The 25,806-nt window shown below is 38.4% G+C and overlaps 3 protein-coding genes and 1 long non-coding RNA gene across 4 annotated transcripts; 1 reads left to right on the top strand and 3 right to left on the bottom strand.

The window, feature by feature from the left end:
• Positions 1–3,108: 3,108 nt before the first annotated feature.
• On the bottom strand, positions 3,109–4,856 carry LOC148800773 (uncharacterized). The gene is made up of 2 exons (XR_016085479.1): positions 4,114–4,856; positions 3,109–3,932 (listed from the first exon to the last, which is right to left on the bottom strand). It is a non-coding gene; the product is annotated as an uncharacterized LOC148800773 (long non-coding RNA).
• A 1,190-nt stretch (positions 4,857–6,046) lies between these two features.
• On the top strand, positions 6,047–6,598 carry LOC104606247 (pectinesterase inhibitor-like). The gene has a single exon (XM_010271343.1). The coding sequence runs from the start codon at positions 6,047–6,049 to the stop codon at positions 6,596–6,598; it is 552 nt and encodes a 183-aa protein (XP_010269645.1).
• A 6,888-nt stretch (positions 6,599–13,486) lies between these two features.
• LOC104606201 (uncharacterized) lies at positions 13,487–22,608 on the bottom strand. Its single transcript, XM_010271291.3, has 6 exons — positions 20,722–22,608; positions 16,660–16,738; positions 16,501–16,563; positions 13,990–14,034; positions 13,838–13,894; positions 13,487–13,746 (listed from the first exon to the last, which is right to left on the bottom strand). Exons 1-6 carry the CDS (start codon positions 20,916–20,918, stop codon positions 13,654–13,656), a joined length of 534 nt encoding a protein of 177 aa, XP_010269593.1. The 5' UTR covers positions 20,919–22,608; the 3' UTR covers positions 13,487–13,653.
• On the bottom strand, positions 21,931–24,390 carry LOC104606202 (putative pectinesterase/pectinesterase inhibitor 7). The gene is made up of 2 exons (XM_010271292.3): positions 22,899–24,390; positions 21,931–22,806 (listed from the first exon to the last, which is right to left on the bottom strand). Exons 1-2 carry the CDS (start codon positions 23,911–23,913, stop codon positions 22,115–22,117), a joined length of 1,707 nt encoding a protein of 568 aa, XP_010269594.1. The 5' UTR covers positions 23,914–24,390; the 3' UTR covers positions 21,931–22,114.
• Between the last annotated feature and the right edge of the window lie 1,416 nt (positions 24,391–25,806).

Here is a 25,806-nt window from a genome sequence, read left to right as displayed (position 1 = left end):
GAATTCGGATGCTTGTTGCTGTGCAAGATGCAGCCCAATTAAGTGGTCGACCCCTTTTCCTTTTCATGTTCGAAGATCAAGGAAACCCAACCCTCCAGATTTTGTAATGTAGTATAGTTTCTCTCCATCATTATAGAAATTGGCGGGGTGGTTGGTGGTGTATGGTGCAATCCATGGCCGACACATTTAGGGGTGTTCATTATAAGCTTCAAACCGTAAAACCGAACCGAATCAAATTGAGTTTGTGGTTTCGTTCGGCCTAAATTTATAACAATTTGGTTTAGTTTCATGAATTTAGAAAGTACAATTTATGGTTTACGGTTTGGTTTATTAAATTTTATGAATCACATCAAACTGTAAATCATAAACCATAAACCGCATTAATATAAATATATACTATAACATATAATTATATATATATATATATATAAATATATGTCGAATAGAGGAATAATATAATTTTAATTTTTAATTTGTAATTATGACTTTCTCTCTCTTCTCTTCTCGATACCTAGCTAAGCCAACTAACCTTTGAAGACGATTTAGTATTGCCGACTTGCCGCTGTCGCTGGTTTAGTGTTGCTTGTCATACCTTCGCCTTCCGGCTTCACAGTACATGCTCTCTCTCTCATTACCTGATACAAACGAAACCCTAAGTCCTAACCATTCTCGCCAATTCATCGTCGGCCAATCGGCCACTCCACCAGTGTCGCTGCTCCCATCTCCCTCTCATGATGCCATCTCTCTTTCAACCCTAACTCTCATGATGCCATCTCTCTTCCAATCCTAACAAAATGCTTTAACCAAGGAGGCCAAGAAACCCTCTTCCTCTGTTCAACCATACCCTATCCGCACTACTCCGGTGACTTCGACCGGCTGCTGCATCATCTTCCCATCTCCTCTCTAGTCTATTCTATTTTTTGAAAATGAAAAACCATCTGCAATGACATATGTTTAACTGTGAACAGACAGGAGCATAATTGAAATTATAACTCTAAAAATACAAGAACAAAATTTGAATTTGGGCTTGAGAGAAAAGTAAATCAAACAATTTTAGAACTTTAGACAATAAAATTTAAGATATATTTAATTTTTAATTATACATTTTCAGCATTAGAATGCATATGTTTTATTGTTTTATTCAATATAGAAAAGATATAATATCTCAAGAACATGATATTATTTATCAAAATTCATGAATGAGCTTTGATTAGTCATACTCTTTTCATACTCTTTTCATACCATATCTTTTCTGCATTATAGATTTTCCCCTTCTATTAAATTATTTTTATTTTGTTAATTATTTTTTTTATAATAGTTTTGTAATCAAGTAAAACATGGAATGCTACAAAGTCCACAAACGGTATTAAAAATCACATCAAACTAATAAAACGATTTAATTTGGTTTGATTTTTATACCAAAATGAATTGATTTTGGTTTGAGAATTTCTCTAAACAGCATCAAATCGGACCACAAACACCTAGACAAATGGTTGGGGACCTTGGGGTGGTGGTGGGTGGGGGCTGATATTGGCTTGTGCATGCATGGGACGAGAAGTTTCCGGGGCTTTGTCAGTGAATTGATGTGGTGATTTGTTGTGGGACGTTGTGGGGGGCAAGCTTGTGTGGGGCTGATTTGAAATCTGTTTTGATTTTCTGCATGAATATTTGATAATACGTGGAGAGAGGGCGGTGCCACGTGCTGCATGGTAGGAGAGATGGGATCGTTGATGCGTTGGCTCGTTTCCTTGTTGCTGAGTTCCCAAATTGTTGATCACTACTGGTTGATTGCCGGAGTAGTCCAAACACCGACGTTTACGGCCGCCTGTGCCGTCTTCTGAGTCTTCATCGGAACCCATGTCGCTGTGAGGAATTTTACAGGAGCTGACCGGTTGTATAGAAGGATTGAAGACTGGAATGTTGTATGGTTTGTGAGGCCTATGTTCCGCCCGAAGCCATTCACCTGTGTGGGTTTATCTCTCTGTCTTGAAGATATTTTTTATAGTCTTCCACTCCTGATTCAAGTGTTCTACAATTTGTCCAAACATGACCGAGGAGAACACAGTTGGGACAAGTACGGGGGAGTTGCTCATAGCAGAAACGAAGCCATACCGGCTTCCCACTCTATAGGATGAAGCGGCCGGTCATCACCAGCGACTGTGAGATTCTTAATGCTTCTTCGATAGGTTCAAAAGATGGGAATAGGAGTTCAGGCACACCATGTCTATAACTTCAGTTGTAGTTGTTCCTGTAGGCTGTAGCTCCCTGTCATGTGCTTGCTGGCTGCAGATCTCCCCTGCTACCGATCGAACCGAGTAGGGATGGTGACTGATGAGAAATGCCATTACAGACGCTAGGTCGAAGAAGACTATTCTTCGAAAACTAATAAATGGTTTGTGCAGGAAGTGCAAGAAAGAAACTAACAATGCAGATTCCAAAGTAAAGTTGAGTGAATCTACTAAACGCCTTTTTGGTATTCTAAAATATGTTAAATGATGCCCTGACGATTAATTAGAGATAATTTTATAATTTTACAATTTTCCGTCTCAGTTACTGACGGAAGGGAGGTAAGTTTTAAAAGTTTAAAGGAATTGCTTTTGTTAAAATGAAACTTGAGGGGGGGGGGGTTTCAAGATTTAGGAGAAGTTTTTAATTTTACCTTTTATTATTAAGCTTGTAAGGGTTTTCTTATCTTCTTCCTACCTTTTCCTTGAAACTTAATACAACCCTACAGTGTTTAGTTTGAAGGAAAAGGTGAGAAAAGAAAGGGTAAGTCAAACCTTGTATATACTACCTTTTATATACTATATAGGTTTCCGTCTTTCCCTTTCTTTCCCTTGTCTTTTTCCTTCAAACTAAACATAGCGAAGGACGGATGATGTAAGAAAACCAACCAACCTCAAAATTAATGACGTTAAGAAAACCAACCTACTTCAAAATTATGAGCGCAACTGTCCATGAGATGAGAGGAAGAGAGATAGGCTTTTGATAATGCATGTCAACGTCTAGAATTGGGGGCCCACGGCTACGAACGGGCCTGGAAGCAACTGAAAGTAGTGGGAATGGCCGAATTTAATGGGTAATAAAAATCTAATCAAAGATGGAAAAGACCGAAAGTTGGGTTGGTTTGTCCATTTCTTTCATCGACAAATGACAGTCAAATTAACCTCATTCTCACCTCTAAATACGGAAGAAAGAAAATATTTGTCCATTACTATTTCATTTATAGCTCAGAAAAAAGGGAAAATTCCTATAAATACCTCTAGTATTCGAACTAGTACCTAAATTGTGACAATCCAACACCTACTGTTAAAATGTAAAATGATATAACCATCTCTGCGATTTCGACCAATGTATGGATTATTTTTCAAAATGACCCCAAAACAAGTGGGAACCACTCACTGTTCACCCACTCTGTGAGTTGAAGTGTGGAAGAAACCAGTTCCTCCTGTCGATGATGTCAAGCGCAATATGACGCTGAAAAAGTTGAAATCGACAAAGTCACCACCAGACAACATACGAAGATCTTCTCCGTGTATTTTGGAAGAAGTCGCCGGAACAAATCGCATTTGCTGCTGGTGCCCCCTGTTTTTAATTCAATCATTGACGGAGAAGACGACCTCTTATTGCTGGCGCCGAAGGAGACAACCAGAGTATGGTTTTTTTACTATTTTTCTATAATTTTCTATGCTTTTTTACTGTCATTATATAACATTGACTTCTGGTTGATTTTGATGCAAGATTTGATTTTTTAGAACCACCGGCGGTAGAGAGGAAAATATACAACTGCCAGCAGGGTAGGGAGCCAAACCGTTATAATGTGAATTGAAAATAGAAACGTGACAACTCTAGTACCAGACTACCGGTAAAGTAAAATGTTAACTAGGATTTCAGCTTTACCATTGCTTCCCAAGATTTTCTATCGGTTTCTCCTGCAAAACCACGAAAAACCAAGGAAAAGGAGCAATTTAGGCCCAGCCGATTAGATCCAAGTAGAAACCAACAACGGCCACCACACAACGCGTGTATACGAACAACAACCATGTAAGAGTACGTGATTCATGTAGATGCAGTGATGAAGGCCAAGAAGATTTTCTTGTTTTTATTGGTTACCTTTGAGCTCTGGCAACCGTTGTTTCTTGGTCCCTGTGACAACTGGAGCACCATTAGAATTTGTCCCTGCTCCTGAACAACAAAGACCAATATCCCCACATTTTTGGCTTCGCAACTGCAGACTTTTGTTAAAGCAGATACGACATTCAAGTATCAACCATTGTACCTTCAATGGCGATGAAATACACCTCCCTAGAGACCGTCTGAACTGCTCCTATCTAAAAAAAATGCAGTACCGTTATGTGAGAGAGAGAGAGAGATGGGAATTAATACCCCAGACAAAACTCCCTACGATACGGTTGAGAGGAAGATAGCCAAGATCGAACAAGAACCCCTTGTCAAAGCCCTGGATCTCATCGAGGAGGGATTGAGTTTCCAAATTACTGCTCATCTTCTATGTATAGAAGCAAGAACAGATACTCTCTGAGAAAGAACAAGGCAGAGGCTGAAACATAGAAAGTGTGAATAATGAGAGAGCACTGAGTGCTGTTATGATGAGAGGGAGGGGAAGAGAGGGTTAAAAGTCGACATGTTTCACCATGGCAGCCTTGCGTGTCTAACCCTGCAACAATGCTGTGGAGTTCGTGGCAAGTCACATGCTTGGGTGAACGACGTGTCAACATTCAAATAATGAAAAACCGACCCCCTCAACGGGCAGTTCTCCGGACTACTGGGTAGTTCGACTCCGACGAGATACGAATATTAACGGTCAGTCAATCTACTCTCCTCCTCTCCTCTGTCGTTCCTTCAACCCAGTTTCAAGAAAAAGGGACAGAATGGGGTAAGTTTACCACCTTCTTCGTCAATAAACAGTTGGAGTTGATTGAAATTAACACCTAACCACCTGCGCGTGCTCGGAATGATGAACGGTCGGTCTGGAGAATAGGGTACAAAGAAAGAAAAAGGGTAAAATGGTCCAAATATTATCATAAAGGTTAGTTTTGGTATAATAAAACATGATGGCCCTAACTGACGGTAAGTTAATACTAGCTACTGAATTGCCGTAAATTAAAAATTCGACTACTAGATTGGCATTAGGCCTAAAATATAAATATTTATCGAAAATTTTAGCAAAAAATAAAGAAAGAAAAACAGAAAAATTCCATTTTACACAGTTGAGTGTAGCATTGGCATGTAGGTCGTCGCAACAGCAAAGAAGCATAATAAAATGAAGCAAATTAATAAACAGAGGAGAAATCAGTGGGAGCTGAAGGCATCAAATTCTTTGTCTATGTCTATTAATGTGGCCTTTAAACTTCAACCTAGCTTAGTTATATCTGACCCTTAGTAGCTGACGTAGAATTACGAATTAGTACCAGTGTTGGATTCGATCCATTAGAAGTTGATCTTTCATAAGCCCACTTGAGTTCAAAAGATGGATCTTTTAAAATGCAAAACTACCCTCGCTTTTTTCATGGTAAAATCGATATAATTCGTTTTCCTAACCATCATATTAATTTCAAATTGAATCACACTCATCAGAATACTTGTCATGTATAAAATAGCCTAAATAACTCCAAAGCTAAGAGACCAATTTTATAATGTTCAAACCAACTTTATAACTAATGAATTCATATCGTGTATATATATATATATATATATATATATATATATAAGTATTTAGATATTAATTTAGTAATGGGTGATGAGGTGATTAAGTTGGTCAACTGAATCGAATACAATTAACGATGAGAAACCGATGAGACCGCTTCAACCGCATGTATCGTATTACATGCATGACCATTCACTGGTTCATGTCTTGATCTATCACCCCTTAACAAGAAAAACCATGAACTATCTATCAAATTAGAACTAACTACCCTATATTAATTCCTACCCTTTTGTTTCTTCAAATCAAAGGCAGTTCAGACCAAAATAAAGTCTCCCCAAAAGCAATCTTTATCTTTAATAACTTTGGAAATTAATCATAATTATGGGCTGCATTAATTCATCACATTCCTTCTTCTTCTTCTTCCTAACTCTGATAACCCTCTCCCTCACCACCTCGGTTGCTCAGGCTGATGAAGCCAGTGATCTGATCAAAAACACCTGCGAGCACGCCATTTACAAGGAGTTCTGCATTTCAGACCTGCAACAATCGAAAGGTAAAATAGCAAACATCAGGGATCTTGCGAATATTACGCTCCAGCACGCATTGTCCAACGCAACCTACATCGTCGACTACGTCTCTAAGTTGGCTAACACCACAAAAGATTTTAACGCCCAGAGCTGCTTTGTTGAATGCTCGACGAATTACGAAAAGGCAATTTCTCTAGTGCAGAGCTCATTCTCCGCTTTGGATAATAAAGACTTCGACAACGTGAACAGATGGCTGACATCCGCCATGTTCAGAGCAGAGTTGTGCGAGAAAGCATTCAAAGGACAGTCCGGCGTCCAGTTCTCGGAGATAAGCGACAAGGCTGAACTCTTCAACCATCTATGCAGCAATGCTTTAGCCATAGCTGATCGCATGGCCGGGATGTGATATCTCTGTCTTCCATGTTTTCTTTTTTTATTAACTGAATGATGAATACCTTCTTCACACATGGCCGGCATGGTTTCATTAACTCCATCCATCATTGATGATGATACCATTACTTGCAGCCTTGTTTGTCATTAAAATTGATATTCGTGTTACAAGAACACATCATTAGACATCTCATCTGAAATCCATTAAATCATACCCCTTATTGTCTTGTGAATCAGGACTCAACATGGAATGATGCAGACACATATATACCCTTTTTTTTTTTTAATTTCTTTTATTAACTAGCAGAGCAGAGCAGAGCAGAGAAGGGGCTAATGACTCGAAAATGATCTCCTGAAGATGCTTTATATTCAAAATAAATAGAATTGGTTTTGTAGAAAATAAATGCTTTAAATTCAAATACGACAAAGAAATCGATGTAATAAATCAAAATGAAAATTTGTTGTTGTTTGTCCTATAATAATTGAACCAAGGAATTAATACTATATTCCCTTCCATTACAACCACCCTACAATGTTTGTATAATTAAAGTCTTCCACCCTTGAACCTTCAAAAAAAGAATGGCTTGTAGAATAATTGAATCCATTTTTGTTTCATAACTATACAAACCATGCCAACCGCAAGTCGCAACCATCACAAAATTAGCTCAACTACTAAAAGCACAAAATCCAAGGAAAGCAAGCAGAAACTTTTCGATATAAATAAAGGACCTAGTTATTATCTCTTCCAGCAATAGTTTAGCAAGTAAATAACGCTCTTCTTTAGCTACTTCTCCCTACATTCTACTTTGAGTTTCACTTGTTTCTTCCGAGTAGCCTCATGACTCCGGATAGAAATTGGGTCTCCATCAGCTAGGACTTGTTTAAATTTGAATCTTCATCAATTGGCATTTTGATTGTATTATCACCTTTATACTCACATGGATAAGATTTAACAAAATCCTATCTCCTATCCCTCATTACTTCTTACTTGTTTGCATCAAACTAAAAACCAAAAATATGATGAAATTACATTTTTTACATTTATGAAATTACTTGACGCAGCGTAAAAGCAATGAAAACCGGGTTGGTTATGCAAGTACCGGGCGAACGCAAGCTTCGTAGCGAAGCTGGACGTGAATCTCTTGAGGAGAGAGAAAAGTTGGCGAAAACTAAATGTGTTTATTAGCTTGGAATTAACAGTATTTATTATACATCTGGAAATTGTAGAGTAATTAGGAAAGAAAAATTGTGATAGATCTTAAACATCTAATCTCCTAGCTAGGATCGAACTCTTCTTGGATGTTGCCTTGATCTCCACCATTCGATCTCCCTGGGTCTATCTCGGAATTACCTTGGATCTTGAACTTCCTTGAATCTTGGGCTTATCTTGAATCTGGAATTCTTGATTTATCTTGGATTCTTGAATTATCTTGGATTCTTGATTTATCTTGAATTCTTGAATTATCTTGGACTCTTGATTTATCTTGAATGTGACTCTTATCTCATGAATTGCCGCCTATATGAGGGGATGGACCTTGAGATGGGCCTCCATCATTCTCACCCACTTGGAAATAACTCGACCCCGGGTCGTGACTGGGATATGCAAGTGTCGTCTCGGGCAGGTATTGGTGAAGGTCAGCCACATTGAATGTCTTAGAAATACCCATGTGATCTGGCAAGTCCACGACATACGCATTGTCGTTGATTTTCTTCATGATCTTGTATGGACCATACTTCCGAGGCTGTAGCTTGTTATACTTCCCCACGGGAATCCGTTCTTTTCTCAAGAACACCATAACTTCATCACCGACGTCAAATACTTGGTGTCGACGATGTTTGTCTGCCGCCATCTTGTATTTTGCGTTGGTTTGCTCTAGTTTCCGCCTTACGGCGTCTTGGACGGACTGGATCTGCTCTGCCAGTTGTTCTGCCGAGGCACTGGGTACTCTGGGTAGCTTCACTAAGTCCAGTGCATGATTAGGAACCTTCATATAGACAATGGAGAATGGAGATCTACATGTAGAGTTGTGGACTGCATTATTGTAGGCAAACTCGGCTTGTGCTATGGCAAAATCCCATTGCTTCGGTCTCTCCCTACAGATACTGCGAATCAAATTACCAAGGGTCCGATTCACCACTTCTGTCTATTCGTCCGTCTACGGGTGGGCTGTACTGCTGAAATTCAATGATGAGTCAAATAGCCTCCATAGGGTCATCCAAAAATGACTTAGGAACCTTGTGTCTCGATCTAATGTAATGGTCTTAGGTACCCCATGTAAACGGACAATTTCTCTGAAAAATAACTTGGCTGTCGCTGTTGCATTTGTTGTCTTCTTGCATGGAAGGAAATGAACCATCTTTGAGAACCGGTCAACCACTACAAAGATGAAGTCCATATTTCTAGGAGATTTGGGCAACCCTAGCACGAAATCCATGGACAAGTCTTCCCAAATCGCGGTAGGAACAGGTAGAGGCATGTAGAGGCTGGTATTCTGGGTCTGTTCCTTGGTTGTTTGACAGATATAGCATCTACTTAAAATAGTAGACACATCTCTTCTTAACTTCGGCCAATAGTAACGCCCTTTGACTGCTTCAATTGTTTTGTCTCCCCCAAGGGCCTGCCAATCCTCCCCCATGCAGACCCCTGATGATCTTTTTACGGAGGGAGGTGCAAGGGATGCACAACTGTTCTCCTTTCATAAGGAACCCATCATGAAGGTAAAAATCACCTACTGGCTGTCGATTTATACATTTTTCCCATGCCTGTTGGAAGTCCTCATCTTGGGCGTAGAGGTCTTTCAAGCATTCAAAGCCCAGAATTTCAATACTGAGAGTCTTGATGAGGGCGACACGTCTACTAAGAGCATCGGCCATTGTATTTTGCTGCCCAGCCTTATACATAATTTTGTATGGGAATATATCAAGGAAAGCAGACCATCTTGCATGCAGATCACTCCTCAACTGCTTCTACTTACTGAGATACTTAAGAACTTGGTGGTCGACGTAAAGAACAAATTCTTTAGCAATTAAATAATGTTCCCATGTTTTCAAGGCTCTAACTACAGCATAGAATTCCTTGTCATAGGTGGACCACTTCTTCCTGGCTTCACATAACTTTTCACTAAAAAAGGCAATGGGTCTCTTCTCTTGGGACAATACAACCCCTATGCCAAGTCCACTAGCATCACATTCTACTTCAAACAGTTTATCAAAACTTGGCAAGGCAAGGACATGAGCAGTACATGATTTTTCTTTTATGAGGGCAAAACTCTGCTCTTGTTCTTCTCCCCACTGAAACTTCCCCTTTTTCAAGCATTCAGTGATGGGAGGTACAGTACTACTAAAGTGTTTGATAAATCGCTTGTAGAAAGTTGCTAACCCATGGAAATGCCTTACATCCGTGACGTTTGATGGGGTCGGCCACTCCCTAATGGCTTTCACCTTCCCTTCATCCACCTTAATTCCATCATTGCTTATAATGAATCCGAGGAACAACAAATTATCACTCATGAAAGTGCACTTCTTTAAATTAGCATATAATTTGTTTTTCCTTAATGCTTTTAATACCTCCCTCTTTCAACAATCTCCTTCTCGGTTTGCTGCTGCTGAAAGGAAGATGGTGAAGAAGAAGGATGAAGGGCAATATTGGGTTTTAAAAAAATTGTACCTCACGAGTGTCATTTATGCACAGATTTTGACAGAACACTAACGGATGCTAACGGTAGGGGTAGAGCTAGTCCGTTATGATCTATCAACGGCAACAGTAATGGCGTCGGTGTTATTGATCATCAGCAAAGGCGTTGGTGGTGGTGTTAGGTTAGGTTTGAACAAACAAAGAAAGGAGAGATCGATGGAAGAGGGTTTTTTACTTTGGTTGGATTGGGATTCGATTGGACCTAAGGGCCTGTTTGGCCCAATTTTATGTTTTTGTCTTTTGCACTAAAAGTGAGAATGCAAAAGTTCGGTCGATTATACAAAACTGAGACCAGTTCTCTAATTGAACCGATCAGGCGAATGGTTATTCACAATTATTTACAAACCGATTTTTGGGGTGTATATTTAGACTGGCCAAGGGGCCGGGTCACAAATTAATAGGGATATCCGATCGAGGATAGTGATGGGATGTGGAGTGAAACTCCAATCCTAGCTTGACTTTGATCAAGTAGGGCAGGGATATTTTAAATCTTTTTTTTCCCTAAAACTTTTAATTAAAAATTTAGCCTTGGCATTTTTTCTCTACAGTAATTTACCTTTTTGCAAGCCCCTGCAACGGGCCCCTCCACTAGTTTATTAGCATTCTACAATCTTTAAAGCTATGTTTGGTTTAAAGAAAAAATTAGAAATGGGTAAGGAAACTTTTACAAAGCTTGTATAGGTTTCCTTACCTTTCCCTTCCTTTCCCTACTTTTTCCTTCAAACCAAACACAACTTAAAAGTTTATTGGGATTCATTTTATTGTGAAATGAATCCCCACTTCAATAATCCACATCTTTCTTGGTTGCGCTCGACCTCAACCTCCATATTTAATTTGTTTGCACTTTTTTTTCTGATCCGTGCGCATTCGATCGTTGTAAAGATCTATAGGACCTTAAATATGTATAGATTGACAAGAAATAGAAATTCCATGGACAAAATGGAAGTGATTGTTCATTTCATCAAACCATTATTTGAATCGTCACTCGTTTTTCTCGTGTTTAGTGTTCTTTCAAATGTTGTTTCTGCTACGATATTTGTATTCTGATGAGAATAGATTTGGCCCAACACTAACATCATGGCAGATGCATCTCAGAACAGCTGGATGACACCCGGCATCACCTAGGCAATGACTTGCCTTAGCCAAAATGGTGGAGTCTCACCTGGCGACTTACTTGCCTTGGTCGCTAACATGGAGACCTACCCCCGCCGACCTAGTGACCTGCCCCCATTGACCTGGCGACCTACCTCCACCAACCTGGTGACCTGCCTCTACCGCTGACCAGGTGACCTGCCTCCGGCACCAACCTGGCGCCTTATCTCCGCCGACCTAGTGGAAACTTAGTTGGCAACTTCGTCCACAACTCGGGCACACCGACAAGGCGGCTAGCAGCACCTCGTCTAGGGCCAACCTATGGTACCTCGTCAGTACCAATTGAAGTGACCTCAACGTGAGGAGCGACATCCCTTGAGGGCTTGCCGACCTGATTGAGGTCCAAGTGGTGATCTGTGAAACGTGCTCGCCAACAACCAATTCTGCATGCATCCTATCACTCCCGGGTTTCTTGAAAGTCAGCTCCCTCACCGAACATTCCGGATGAAACCGAATAAGGCGCAAAGATTAGTCCATGTGCACGAGTACCTCTGAGGACTTTGGATCAGCTAGGCACGTCTTCCCGAAGATCTCGAAAGCGGTGCATGAAGCCCATGCCAAACAATGCCAATATAAGAGCCTTACCTTCAACCTCAGAAGGGACATGCACAATTTAGCTCTCGCAACTCTCTATCTCTCTCGCTTTTAGCTCTCTCAAAATCTCTAGATCGCTAACTTAAGCATTGGAGTGCCCACCCCGGGTAAAGAAACTCGGGCACTTTGACACTGTTTCCTTGTAGGTCGCCCCAATAAACAATACAGCTCATCATTGTTCAACTAGGCATCCATGCCACATTCTAGCTAGGAATTGTTCAACTAGGCATACAAGCCACATTCTAGCTATAAACTATTCAGCTAAGCGTCCGAGCCACCGTCCAACTAGGAATTGTTCAACTAGGCATCTGAGTCACTTGCTAGCTAAAAGCTACCAAAAGCACATCATCATATTCTAAACAACATAGACTAGGGATCATTGCTCAATAACTATTTATCGTAAACCCTATGAAGGCTAACGATCTTATGTATGTTATTTATTTATTTTGCTACAAATATGTACTCTTGCGTAAACCTATTCATGGGTCGAGTAGCCTAACAGGCTGGCTTGGCCCATCTTGTATTAAATTGGGCTTAGACAAAATTTTAACGCCCCGGGCTCGAGCTTTAAAAATCAAGCCTGACTTATTTTTCGGGCCGGATTTAAGTTTTCTCAAATAAACCCAGCCCGAGCCCGATAATATTAAATATATAACAGAAATATAACATATATATTAATAATACATAATATATAATATATTATTAATAATATAATTAATATATTATAAAATATCTATCAAAGTCGGGTTTTGGGCTCAAGCCCAAACTTCAAGCTTTATATAGGGCCAAACTTGTGTAGGCCTGATCGTCAAGCCAGACTCGGGCTCAGGCTCATGCATAATAACTTTTTGTTTATAAAGAAGCAAAGCCCGGCCCGGCCCAAGAATATATCTAATTATGCGTGCCCATGAGCATACCAAGAGAACCCGATTCAATCCTTAAGACAATGAGCAACCTAAATCGGCTCTTTTGGGTTCCATCTCACTTCAATGATCATGGAACGATTTCTGTTTCACCTGATTAAGATAATTGAGCAACCTCAAGTGAACCAATCGTTGCCTCCGATCCATCTAATAGCATTGATAGAAATTTAGAATCATAGAATCATAGAATCACCTTCTATTTCCAAGGGATACAATGCCCACGTCTGTTTGTGCCAACCAGAAGGGTGCCCAACATCGCCTATGGGACACTTGGCATGAAAGATCAATTCATACCCCAAAAAGGGATCCATCCATCTTGTTATTTTTATCCGTCAAGGCCAAAGTTTTGGAAGATGTGTCCCCCCTATGGTTCTGGTAGGGTCTTTGGGTCCAAATTAAACAGAATGAAGTTCAACAATCTCCCCTTTTATTTCTAAAAGAAAAGGAGAAAAAAGAAAAAGGACCCCCACATACAAACTACAAAATGCACGAGGAAGAACAAAGTAGTATTCAATTTAGATCTTCACCAAAAGCCCTAGGATATAAAAATAAACCCTTATAGATTATTTGTCAATGCATACACAAACATGACAAGTAAGCGTAATAACATGGTGAATAATAAAAACTTCAGATGCCGTTTGGTCATTATGTCCAAAAATAAAATAGAGTTTCTGTTGAAGCCAGAATCCCTCTTCAATCCTATTTTGATCAATCATAACTAGCATTCAAAAACTTGAGCAATTCATTGCGGTTGTTCTCTGCCAGCTTGTCCTCCTTTGATTTCTCAAGCTTCAACAGAATCTAATAAAGAATTAAAGATTAATGAAGAAGATCAATAATGCAAGCTATTTTACACGACCTTCCAACAACAAAAAGTAAAAATACGCCTCACCTTTTTGCCTGATATAGCACTGCGGCGGACACCATCTTCCTTGTCACGCCCTAAGAACTGGATGTAGTGGACATCAACGTAAGCCAAAGCTGAATAATATAGAGCGAAACTGAAACGGCTGGAATTTCTTAATACAAGTCAAGAAGAAAAACCTTGGACAGCTGCACAGGGCTGCTGCTCCTCTCATTCTGCTGCTTCTATATACGGCTCCCATAGCCAGAAGAATCATGAGCAAGAAACAATAGTCAGGCCAGCCAATCCCAGCACCCCAGTCACCAGGTCACCGATCCCAGCTCCAATGTCGAAGAGCCAATCCATAAACAGGCAGCAAATAATATAAGCACCTCAACTAAAAAATATATTAAAAACCACGCAAAAAAACTCCAAAAAATCTATCCTAGTAAATTCTTAATATTGCACAGACACAAGCCAACAAGATAATAACTTGTAGCAACAAAATCTGCAAATGTGTACAAGATGGAAAGAATGGATAAGAAGTCAGATAGCTTGAGCCAAATCAATTGGACCTAGGATATTATGAAAAGACATTGTACAGCAGGTATGAGCAAGAAATATAGTAATTTCTCAAATAGTAACAATAAGCTGAACAGGACATCTAAGGGGGTGTTCGGTTTGTGGTTACATTCGTGTTCTTTGGGTTTGCAAATGCAGCCAGTTATCTGAAGGATATTTTTATTTTGTTGTTGATGCTAGAACCAGCAAATTATGGTTCCAAAGGACCACCAAAAAAATCTATTGTTCCAAACCTGGCAAAATCCCCATTTTTTTGAACATTATGGAAGATAGCTTTTTGAACACAAAAACATGGTTTAAAAAAAAAAGGTTGACATGGCAAAGTGATTCTATGTATCTTGGGCCAATATTCCTATTTGTATAAAATTCTCTCTCTCTCTCTCTCTCTCTCTCTCTCTCTCTCTCTCTCTCTCTCTCTCTATATATATATATATATATATATAAATGATGAAATATATAATTATATACAGTGATTTAAAAGGTGTGCCTAGGCGCACAAGCGAGGCACATTTTAGGGTAGGTGCCTCGCCCAGGTCCAAGGTGCAGTACTTTCAAAAGGCACACGCCTGTTGTGCCTAGGCGTGCACCTGATACGCCTTGTGCCTTAGCCCAGGCATGCGCCTTTTGAAAATTTTATGTTTTTTTGCTTTTCTTGAACCTAGCGGCTGCGCTTTTTTTGAAAATTTTCCGAGAACCCCCTATTTTCTAATGTTGTTCATTCATTCATCTTAACAATATCTTCTTAAAAGGCAATTAAAATTATAAAATTATTACTTTTTGTATGAAAATTAAGAATTTAAGACCCTAACATGGACTTATTTGGACTTGCCCCAAGAAGCGTGGCACAAAGGCAGCTTGTAGAATCAGAAATGTAATATGTTTTACATCACATTAGCTACTTGAAGTAAAGCAATTGAGGAGAAAAAGAGATTGTGGGTTTTACATGCTTGAAAATGTTTTATATGTTTGATTTTATTTTTAAGCTTTCATTTGAATACGCTTTACATGTTATGTTTATGTATTTTAATTTTGAATAATAGGTTTTTTAAAACATTTGTTTTGAAATTTGAGTTTATATTTTTTATTAATATTATGTTTAATATTTTTTTTTGCTTTTTTATTTTTTTTTTGGAAATTTCTGAATTTTCTGACTTTTTTTATTTTTTAGCTCTTTTTTTGTATTTTTGTGCCTTGTGCCTTGCGCTTTTAAAACAATGACTATATCATGGTTTTCAAAACTGGACCGGACCAGATGGTCGGACTGGAAAAACCGGGAATCGGTCAAGTTACTGGTTCCATTTTACCCCATAACCGTTATTTCGCCAAAAGCCATTGATTTGGTCAGCAAACCGCTGACATGGGCGGTCGAACCATCCAACGGTTTTGGCCATTTTTATATTTTTTTTTATTTTTTTGTCAAAATGGGCCATCTGTTCAGTTCGAATGGTTGGACTGTTCGTCCCAGGAACTGGACCCCTGACCAGTTTGTTGTCTGGTTCGGTTTTAAAAACCTTGGATTATATATACTTTTAACTTATTATATTTATTTTCACATATTATATATTATTTTTAATACACACGGGCGCACACACACACGTACATTTCTTGAACATCTAGTCACTAAAAATTGGCCATCTTGTAACATATTATATATCAGTTAACATATGATAAATAGATGGCCGTATGACCAAAGCTGAATGGTGGTTGTGGTTCAGTGTGATTCAGAAACAATGAGAACCATCTGTACCAGAATGCCTATGATGGTTCAAACCCATTATTTTCATTTCCACAAAAGAGAGAAAAAAAAAAAACAGGTTGTATGATTCTGAAAAACAACCACCCTTTTTGAACCACGAACAAACACCAACTAAATAAGCAGAAGAAACATCCATCACTTGCCTAGCAAAGACAATTCTTAGCAAAACCACAAAATTTCAAACACGTTCTTTTTTTTATCAATAAAATCCTGCCACTTCTTCAACAAATGCAAGTGCCACTCAGAAAGTAGAACTGAAATAAGAAAGGCATCTCATATGAACACCAAATTCTGAATAGAATAACCACTTTAAGCATATTTATCGATATCCCAATGTGTGAATGGTAAACTTGCAGAGAGAATAGTGGCCTACCTCTTTAACTTTTTGCTTATGGCGCTTGTGCCGATGGCTCTTGCTTCTGTCCTTTTCTTTGGTCTTTAATAAAGCAAGCCAACAAAATAAATGAAATACACATCTCCAAGGAAGAAGAAGAAAAAATAATGGAAAATAGGAGTCCCGGCAGATACCCACCTTTCTTGTTTTGTCACTCTGTTTGTGTTTCCTTGAATGATTGGATGCCTCATGCTCACTCTCAGAAGAACTTATACTACTGTGGAGCACAAGGGGCAATAGATATCAGAATCATAGGTCAATTGCTAAGGTTCCTTATGGTTGCCAAGAGAATATAAGAAAGTGAAAGAAACTAAATGAATGTCAAAAAAAATATATATAGAAAGATAAAGAATATAAAATATTCATTTTGAATGATGTTTATTGGAAATCCTATGCACCCATTTTGCACTTTACACTAAATTTTCTTGCATTTTCGGATGGTTTTGCAATGAAGAAATAGTTATCATTGAAAAGAATAGCTATCACACAAAACTGGGAGTAGCCCTCCACCCCCAATATATCTGATGAGACAACATGCTTAAGATTCCAAGGTACATTTGAACCACAAGAAAAATAACCTCAATGCTTTAAATTTTCTAACCAATACTTCTCTCCAAATGTAGTTGTATTGGATCTCCAATGCCACTAAGGTTTTATACCTTTAATAAATAAAGAAAATCAAATAGTGGGTTTGGCCCACTTTCTTAGGCCAAACCAAATTCTTGTTTAATGATTTTCTTCAGAAAAATTAAGATTTTCTCTCATTCTCTCACACTTACTGGCCACCCAAAATAGCCTACAATTCCCATGTTTTGAGCTTAGCAATGAAGGAGTAGCTCCAAAATAAAAAGAAGTGAAAGATCTTTACAGGATTTATGTTACTCCACATTGCATAGAATGCAGCCATTTGAAGTTAAGCTCAAAAAGAATCATATCTGGCCAATGAAATTATAGCCACCCAAATTAATGAAGATGATAAGCAATGCAGTGGTCTCAACAAAATACTGACATTTATGGAAAATCTATTTGCATGCATTTTCATGTTTGATTACCATTAATTTATGATCTTAAAATAAAGCATATTTCTGAACCTAGGTTCAAGGTATTGGAAACGCCAAGTGTATCAGAAAGGCAATTTTAAGAGATATATCGGGATACGCCTTGGATACGCATGTGTATCGGAGAAAAACTAAGATACACATAGATACACTTGAAAACACTATAAATACTTTAATAAATCATAAAATACATCAACAACACTAAATATAAGACCTCACCTGTATATACATTAAATTAATATATTTTAATGGTTTTATGAAGAAATATATTGTACTTAATTATAATTTCATTACAAATCCTATGCTTAACTATAATTTATAAATTGTAATTCTTAAGTTTTAATGTTTTATGGGATGGGAAAAACCAAACTCTCCTATCCAACCATAAAACATGCATTGGCACAACTTCTATGTGAAAATATAATTAATAATTATTTATTATTTAAATAGTTATTATTTATTATTCATTTTCAAAAATTATAAAAAATAAATAAGCATTATATAATATATTCAAAAAATAGTTATTAAAGAATAAATTTCAATTGCTTTGTGGATATGATAGATCATCCATAGAATTATAATATATTCAATCATTGTGATCAAATGATAAAATATAATTAATTATTTATTTATTTATTTATTATAAAAACATAAAAATAAAAAAAAATTATTAAAGAAGAAACTTCAATTGGTCTATGGATATGATAGATCACCCATAGAATTATAATATATTCAATTGTTGTGATCAAATGATAAAATATAATTAATTCTTATTTATTCTTTAATTCTACAAACATAAAAAATCAAAAAAAAATATTAAAGAAGAAATTTCAATTGTTCTATGGATATGATAGATAAATCCATAGATCTAAAACATATTTAGTCTTTATAGATAGAGAAAAATTACATTTTTCAAATTTTTTGTTAATTTATATTTTCCCCAAATATCTTCATGAAATTTCCATAAATCTACTGATAACACAAAAAAAAAATGTGATTTTGAATGTAACAAATGTAGATCAACATAAATTTAAACATTCAAAAAAAATCACAAGATTATAAAAATTTGAAAAATTTTACCAATTTTTGCCATATCTTTTCAAAATTTGAAAAATCTTTAAAAAACATTAACTATCCACACTTGTTTCTTGCAAACCTTTGCAAATCTAGCACTTTAGGAATGAAGTTTAGAGTTTTGGAGTCATTTGAGGGTGAAAGAAAGCTTATTTCAGGGAAAAGAAGCTTGTTTTTCCCCTTTAATTTTTTTTAGTTTTTGACCATATCTTTTTCACCGATACGCTACCAATACGCCCGATACACCCCCAATACGGGTCCCATACGCATGAAAAAAGACGAAACGTCCGATTTCCATGCATATCTCATATCTATATTTTAAAGATACAATACAATACGCCCCATACCGGGCGTATCGTATCAAAATTTTAAACCTTGTTCTGAACATCTTATAGAGAAATCTCTTGACACTTTCCACTGCAGCAAAAATAGAAGGAGCCAATAGGGAATTGCATAAACAATCAATATTCATTCAGTGTGTTGGAAGTTGCTAACCAGAAACTCAACATGTTTCATAGGAAAAGCAAAATCTAGAATTGAGTAGTATTCTTTAATAGGCATTTAATGTTTATATATAAATATATATATATAGTCACTGTTACTTTATAAATTGAAAAGGAAAATGTTTTTTGGGAAGATATTCAGTGTGGTAGGCATGAACTGTTTTTAGATTAGAGCTTGGATTAGAGAAGCATTTTAATGCAACATGGAAATGAATCTCCCACTGTCAAAATAATCAAGCTGCAAGTTGAGAAAAGGGGGAGAGTTATGGCTCAGATCAACTCCTGGGTGTTAACTTGTAAGCAGCTTAATGGTATTAATTATAGTGACCTGGACAGACACGTCAAAGAAGTCCTGCATTCTTCTTTTTTTTTATCAGCAAGTCCTGCATTCTTATTGTTTTGGTCCTCATCTCAGTTCTGCCCTTAATCCTAGGCCTGTTACTGAATAAAACCTGAAGTTCAGATGTAGTTGTAGAAGTTTCTCAGGCCAACAGGAGCTGCAGGCATTGGGGGATTAATCCTCAAATCAGATGGCAATGTGATTTGGGATTTTGGTGGGCCAGTTGGTGTAGATGATGTTTCAGAAGCTTAAGTCAGAGCTCTTCTAGTTGGCTTGTGGGTTGCCAAATTCATCTAAATTAGCTCCCTAGTTGCTGAAGGGGACTCAAAAAATACAATTGGTTGGGCTTCCAACATGGAGAAGGGTCCCTGGAGACTTGTTAACTTGATGAAAATAGAGATATTTCTGCTTCTTTAACTTGTACATTCAGATGGACTCCAAGGGAAATGAATCACATGGCTGATGCTTTAGCTAAATCTGGGGTGAACATGGATTTTTCTATGGTGCTAATTCTTTGCCCTTTTAATTCCTTGTGTGGGATCCAAGCTTTTTGTTCCTTATTGATTTTGCACCTTCCCATGTACATCCCCCACCCCCCATTTGTCTTTATGAAAGTTACCCTTGAAAAAAAAAGCTTCAACAATCACTCAGAAACCAACAAGAAACCTAATTTTCCTTGCACGAAATTCTTTTGGCAGATCATAAAGAATCCCCTACCTTTTTGTTTTTTTTTTCGAAGTGGTAGGGAAAGGGTTGGTTTGAGGATCTAGCCCGACTATTCCTGAGATTCCGCAGCACAATCTCGAGGAGGGTGCATCTTATCAGCTAAGACCCTGGATAAATAGCTCAGAATATGTTTTTGTCACTTAATTATTTGGATGGAAGCGGTTTCTCCAGAAATTGCACCTAAAGAAACTAAAACGCTGAAGGGGCAAAGATCAAATTCATATAGGTCAAAGCAAACCAAAGAAACAAAACCCCCCATCACAATATGAACTTTATTGATGAAAGCTGCTGATGTTAAACCAAAAATTAGAATAGGAAATCCAAAACCCTAAATCTGTGGTGAAAATTCCAATTCCATAATTGCAAAATAAGGAAAACAGTGCTGAAACATAAAATAACTTGGAAAGAAATTACACACGCGAACAGAAAAAAAAAAATCAATAAAAAAAGAACAAAAGGAGGAAAAAGGAGGAGAATATCAGGTTAAGAATTACGGTACCTGTAACCTTCCGAAGATGAAGAAGAAGAAGAAGAGTAACCATCGGATGAGTGATGCCTCTGTCTGCGCTTCGTTCGAGAGCGGCTTTTATTACGAATCTTAAGAGCGTCTTTGTGTCTATGGCGGCGACGACGATCTCGATGAGACAAAGACGAAGACGAAGACGAAGAATCAGATGAAGACGACGAGGCAGCCATGGAGGAACTGACAGAGATCCCCCTTTCTCTCTCTGGTTCAACCCTGCGGCGGTGATAACGGAGCCTCCCCACACCTGTCTACTGATTCCTATTTCCTAATTTAATCAGTATATGTATGTGTATCCGTAGATGGTAGAATATACCGTCCATCTGAAATCGGGTCGGGTGGGACCCAAATAGTCAAGAATCGACCTCACAAACACAAATCACAATCGTATTGGGGAACGGGATCTGCTTGTCACGTAAGGGCGCCTCACATGCATATCCACCGTGCATTGGAAGCATCTCCGAGAGATGTTCCTAATGCATTGTACGATGTGCACGTGAGGCGCGAGTGAAGCGCCCTGTGGAAGGAGAAAATATCAGGCTTGGGTCGATTATGGCCCGGGCCGGTCCTGACAAACATCTGATAAAAGCGGTATCATGACTAGAGGAATTCACATCTACGCCCCCATAGTGACAGATGGCGCCCCAATGCACATCTTGGAAACATCGCTCACTGATAATTTCAGAAGATATTCCGGATGCACGCTGAGATGCTGAGATGTGCATGGAGGACGTTTGTGGAGCGCACATGTGATCCCCATGATTAGTGCCAGCCCGGACTGCCTGAATATAGCTCGGGTCTAAGTTGGGCAATTTGTCAAAAACATATATGAAGAGGGTTTGTTCAAGCCTATATCTCAAAAACAGGGGAATTTTCAACCTTTTCTCTCTCAGTGTAGAGGAAGTATGAGTAAATTTGAAATTTCCCTTCTAAAAGGTTAGTTGCATCCAAATCAATTACCCAAGAGGGATCATGATCTTCCAACTTCTAAGAACAAGGGTCTCTATGCATCATCCTGTCGAACAAGTTCCGGGCGTGGACCCTTTATTCGTCTCAGTTGCTCGTTACTGCTGTAGAAGATCAGTGTAAATCATGGTAGTTGGCCATGTTGTACAATGATATAGGAGGTTTACGATTTGAATTGCTTCTTCCAAGTATCTATCTGTTGGAAGAATGGAGTTCAAATTTGAAACCCATGACAATCAAGCATTTCCTTCACTTCCATACTCTTCAAGTACATTAACTAGGCTGTTAAAGTGATTATTAGTAAACAAGCCCTTCGGCATTTATCCATCACCAATACAAATTGCAGGAATAAGATGAATAAAAGGAAACAGAGTAAACATGGGCAGCAGGTGATTCTGTATTCTCATAGTAGGCCGCCATAGTAAGGAACCCCTGTTGCAGGTATCCAAGCATCTCCCAATATGAAGTTGGAGACTGTGAAATTGGCGGCATCAGTTGCATTGATGACATGGTAACCGGGCCATGTAACTCTGTTGCTGGTGTTCGATCCGGGTCCCCAATTGTTGTACTCGGCGTAGTACAGCGTACTCAATGCGAAGTCACCAGTCCATATGCTCCAACCAGAAGGTTCTACCAAGCTATCAATGAAGGATTGCATGTACACCGTCCTGGAGTACTCCTTCCATGGTCGCCCCAGGTATGTCTTAGTTGTGAAATTGCTAGCCACTAGATCTGCTGCTGCTTTGATACTACAGTTCTGAATGGATGTGCCGGTGTTCTGGTTTGGGTCCGTTCGACCTTGAGCAGTGATGGCATTACCTTGGCCTTTCCGAGGCTGCCGAGCATATATATTACAATTCTGGAACACAACAGCTGCATTCCCAAATATGAAATCCACCGTCCCGTAGATGTCACATTCTCTGTAGAATTGGCGCAGTGAATGCGTATACAGGGTATCTTGATACCCTTGGAAGCTGCAACTGTAGAAAGTTGACAAGTCGGCCCCATTTCGGACCGCCACTGCCTGGCCCTTGGCTGGTCCGGCGGTGTTACGGATGGTTATATCTACCGCGACGAAACCTTGTCCAACCACGGCTGTAAAAGGGAGGGAAACACAGTCAAAAAAATGATAATAAAAGTAAAGATAGCAGTGGATTTTGATGATCTGATGATCGGAATCAGCTTACCCAAGGTTGCAGAGTTGAATGTAGTCGAACCATCTCCCACGCTGTGGTTTCCTGTGAGAATAGTCTGGTTAATGCCATCTCCGATCATCATCAAATTCTTCTTGTTTTTTGCGATGGATACATACTCCTCGTACACGCCGCCGACGATGTAAATCAAGAAGTAACCATCGTCAATTTTGGTATTGTTAGGAGCTGCAGCAACTGCGTCGTTGATGGTAGTGAAGTTTCCATTCCCATCTTGGCTCACAACCACGATGTCCCTCACCAAAACAGACTCCATGCTATTCTGAAGAAGCTTCCTCCTACCAACATACTCATAAATCTCCCGGTTGCGTCTTGACATTCTCAAGGGTAGGTGTCCATGTCGAACAACTTCCATGTCTGAAAATATGAGCTTCCTTCCCGGCTTTGGTTTCCGTCTCTTTCCTTTGTGCTTGTAAACCCAACCTCTAGTGAACAGGGCTAGAGAAACGCTGTATAGTTTGGTGTCATTAGAGAGAGGCAGGGACATGCCATTTCTCACTCTCCAAGCCGATTCTGTCACTTGGATTTCATCAGAACAAGTTTGTTGATTAGTCAGTATGGCACTGAGAAGTGTTTGCACATCCTCGGCTTCTAAGCTAGGGAGAATTTTGGTAGAATTCAGGGTTTTAAAAGAGCTGAACAAAAAATCAATATTTAGTCCAGCAAGAAGCCTACAATCTTCGAGAACTCGGATGGCTGCTTGGGACAAATTGGATCGGTTTCTGAGGTATCGATCAACCAGGCCCAGAAACTTCCTGGCAGCTGAAAGAGACCGACGAACAGAAAACCGGCCATAGTCGGTGATATTGCGGTTCTCGTTTCGTGGGAGCACGGATTTGCAGAAATAAGGGTAAGGGGTCGATCTGCAAGCTGCATCCTGCGATACATTAGCAGAGGGAGGGACGATTGCGAGAGACAAATGGGAGAAGGAGAGAAGGAGAACAACATACAGAGAAATGAAGTAGGAAATGGAGAAGAATTGAGTAGCCATTGTTTACTTGGTTTGTAGAGTTGAGAGTCTTGGAGAAGTGGGTTAGGCCAAGGCCAATATATAGAGTGCTACGTCGTTTTTGGCTCCACTGTCGCAGAACAAAGTTTATTATTTGTTCATTTTTTTTATCTTCAGTCAGCCTTACCAATAGAAGATAGATGAAGGTTTATGTAATATTAAAGATCAACTTGTATAGTTGTATGGTGACTTCTTAAAAGAGCGTGGATCTCGATCAACTTCATTTAATCAAGCTGAGGTATTTTATCATCCAAGCTGAAATTCAACGATCTCGGTCTCGGAGAAGCTCATTTGTTCCTGGCTTTCAGCACGAATCCATTAATTATTTTTTAACGAGTGAGATTTCCTTGTCTGTGCCTGAGAAAGTTTAGCATATGTTTGTGCTAGCTACTTGTTTTAATTTATTGTAAAAGCAGAAGAGAAGGAAAGAAAGTAGAAAGCTTTCATCCGATGGAAAACCTCGATCTGTCCTCATAATTAGGATATATATCTCTCTGCAATGAGCAATGGTTTTAAATGAATCAATAACCATTTGATAGTTGATTGATTACGACTCAGAAACTAAATAATCGGGAATGCATTGTTCCTTGTGAGTTGAAATGGAATTAACATAAAATAGAAAGGTAAAGGTAGGTAATGGACTTTGGATGTAATGAGCCATGTGCCATGATAACGGTAATCGAGGATATATGGGTTCAATCAATGCTTCAGCCTGTTTCTGAGGCCACTGGAATTCAAAGTTAAGTTTATACTTATACTGAAGCTAGCCTGAAGGAGTGAGTGCAGAGAACGCATCTGGCAGGCATAAATAATACAAGTGTCTTTAAACTTTTAAGCCATCACCCAGTTGAATTGAGAGGCGACAGGTATAATTGTATGCTTATTCTGTGCTCACCCAAGTGTCCCTACCACATCCACATCCCATCCGGCCTCATTATATTTGGTTTTTCCACAATCAGGAGCAACTTTTGGGTCTTAATATTAATAAAAATAATATTTTTAAAAAAATTTAAAAATAGATTAACTTTTAAAAAATAATATCAATTAAAGGCAATAATATTGTTCATCTTCTTTCTCTTGCCATCCATTCTTGCATCAGGCATTAATCTATTTTTAACGTCGAATTAGATCGGATAATCATTCGAATTAAGAACAAAAGCTCGTTGCTTTTTGTTTCTCTATAATTGGAGCCATAGGGCTCTATCCATTTATTCACTCGACCCAACTTTGTTTGAATTTTGTGCCTCGCTCAAAATTTTAAATAAGATTTTGTACCAATCCAGTAAGGATGAAGTATTCTCAGAGTTCTCCATTGATACGATATGTTGTTTTTTCCATTCATTCCCTTTCAGGATCAGTCGCGGTCTTACAAACTCTATCAATGGTATGGACGAATTCGTTGCTTCATCCAGATGTGTAAAATATCCTAGCCACCGCACTTAAAAGTCGAGTACTCTACCGTTGAGTTAGCAACCCAAAAAATTAAGGTGTGTAGATACGATCGGAATAAAAAAAAAAAAAAAAAAAAAAAAAAAGATTGGATTGCACGGTTCCACCAAAGCATTGAACTAACAACAAAAACAAATCAAAAAAATTTATGACCGATTACGAACATAAAAAAATGAACAAATAAAATACAAAAAATTCCCAAAAATTGCCAGAAAAATATAGATATAAAAATTGATAGACCGCCCTTTTTCTTTTGTCTTATCAATTTTTTCATTCAGAAAAAACTTCTTGTGTCATAACGAATCCAACAAACCTATCATTTGAATGATCTAAAGTAAAAAACCAAACTTATGGGACGGAAAAATAGATCTATTTATCCACGATCAAATTATATTTGTTCGATACACTATTGTCAATATGAATATT

This window comes from Nelumbo nucifera, chromosome 4 (genome assembly GCF_055504915.1).
Source record: "Nelumbo nucifera cultivar China Antique chromosome 4, China Antique-T2T, whole genome shotgun sequence".
Classification (NCBI taxonomy): Eukaryota; Viridiplantae; Streptophyta; class Magnoliopsida; order Proteales; family Nelumbonaceae; genus Nelumbo; species Nelumbo nucifera.
Note: the sequence above shows the minus strand (reverse complement) of the source record. Positions and strands in the feature narration are given on the sequence as shown.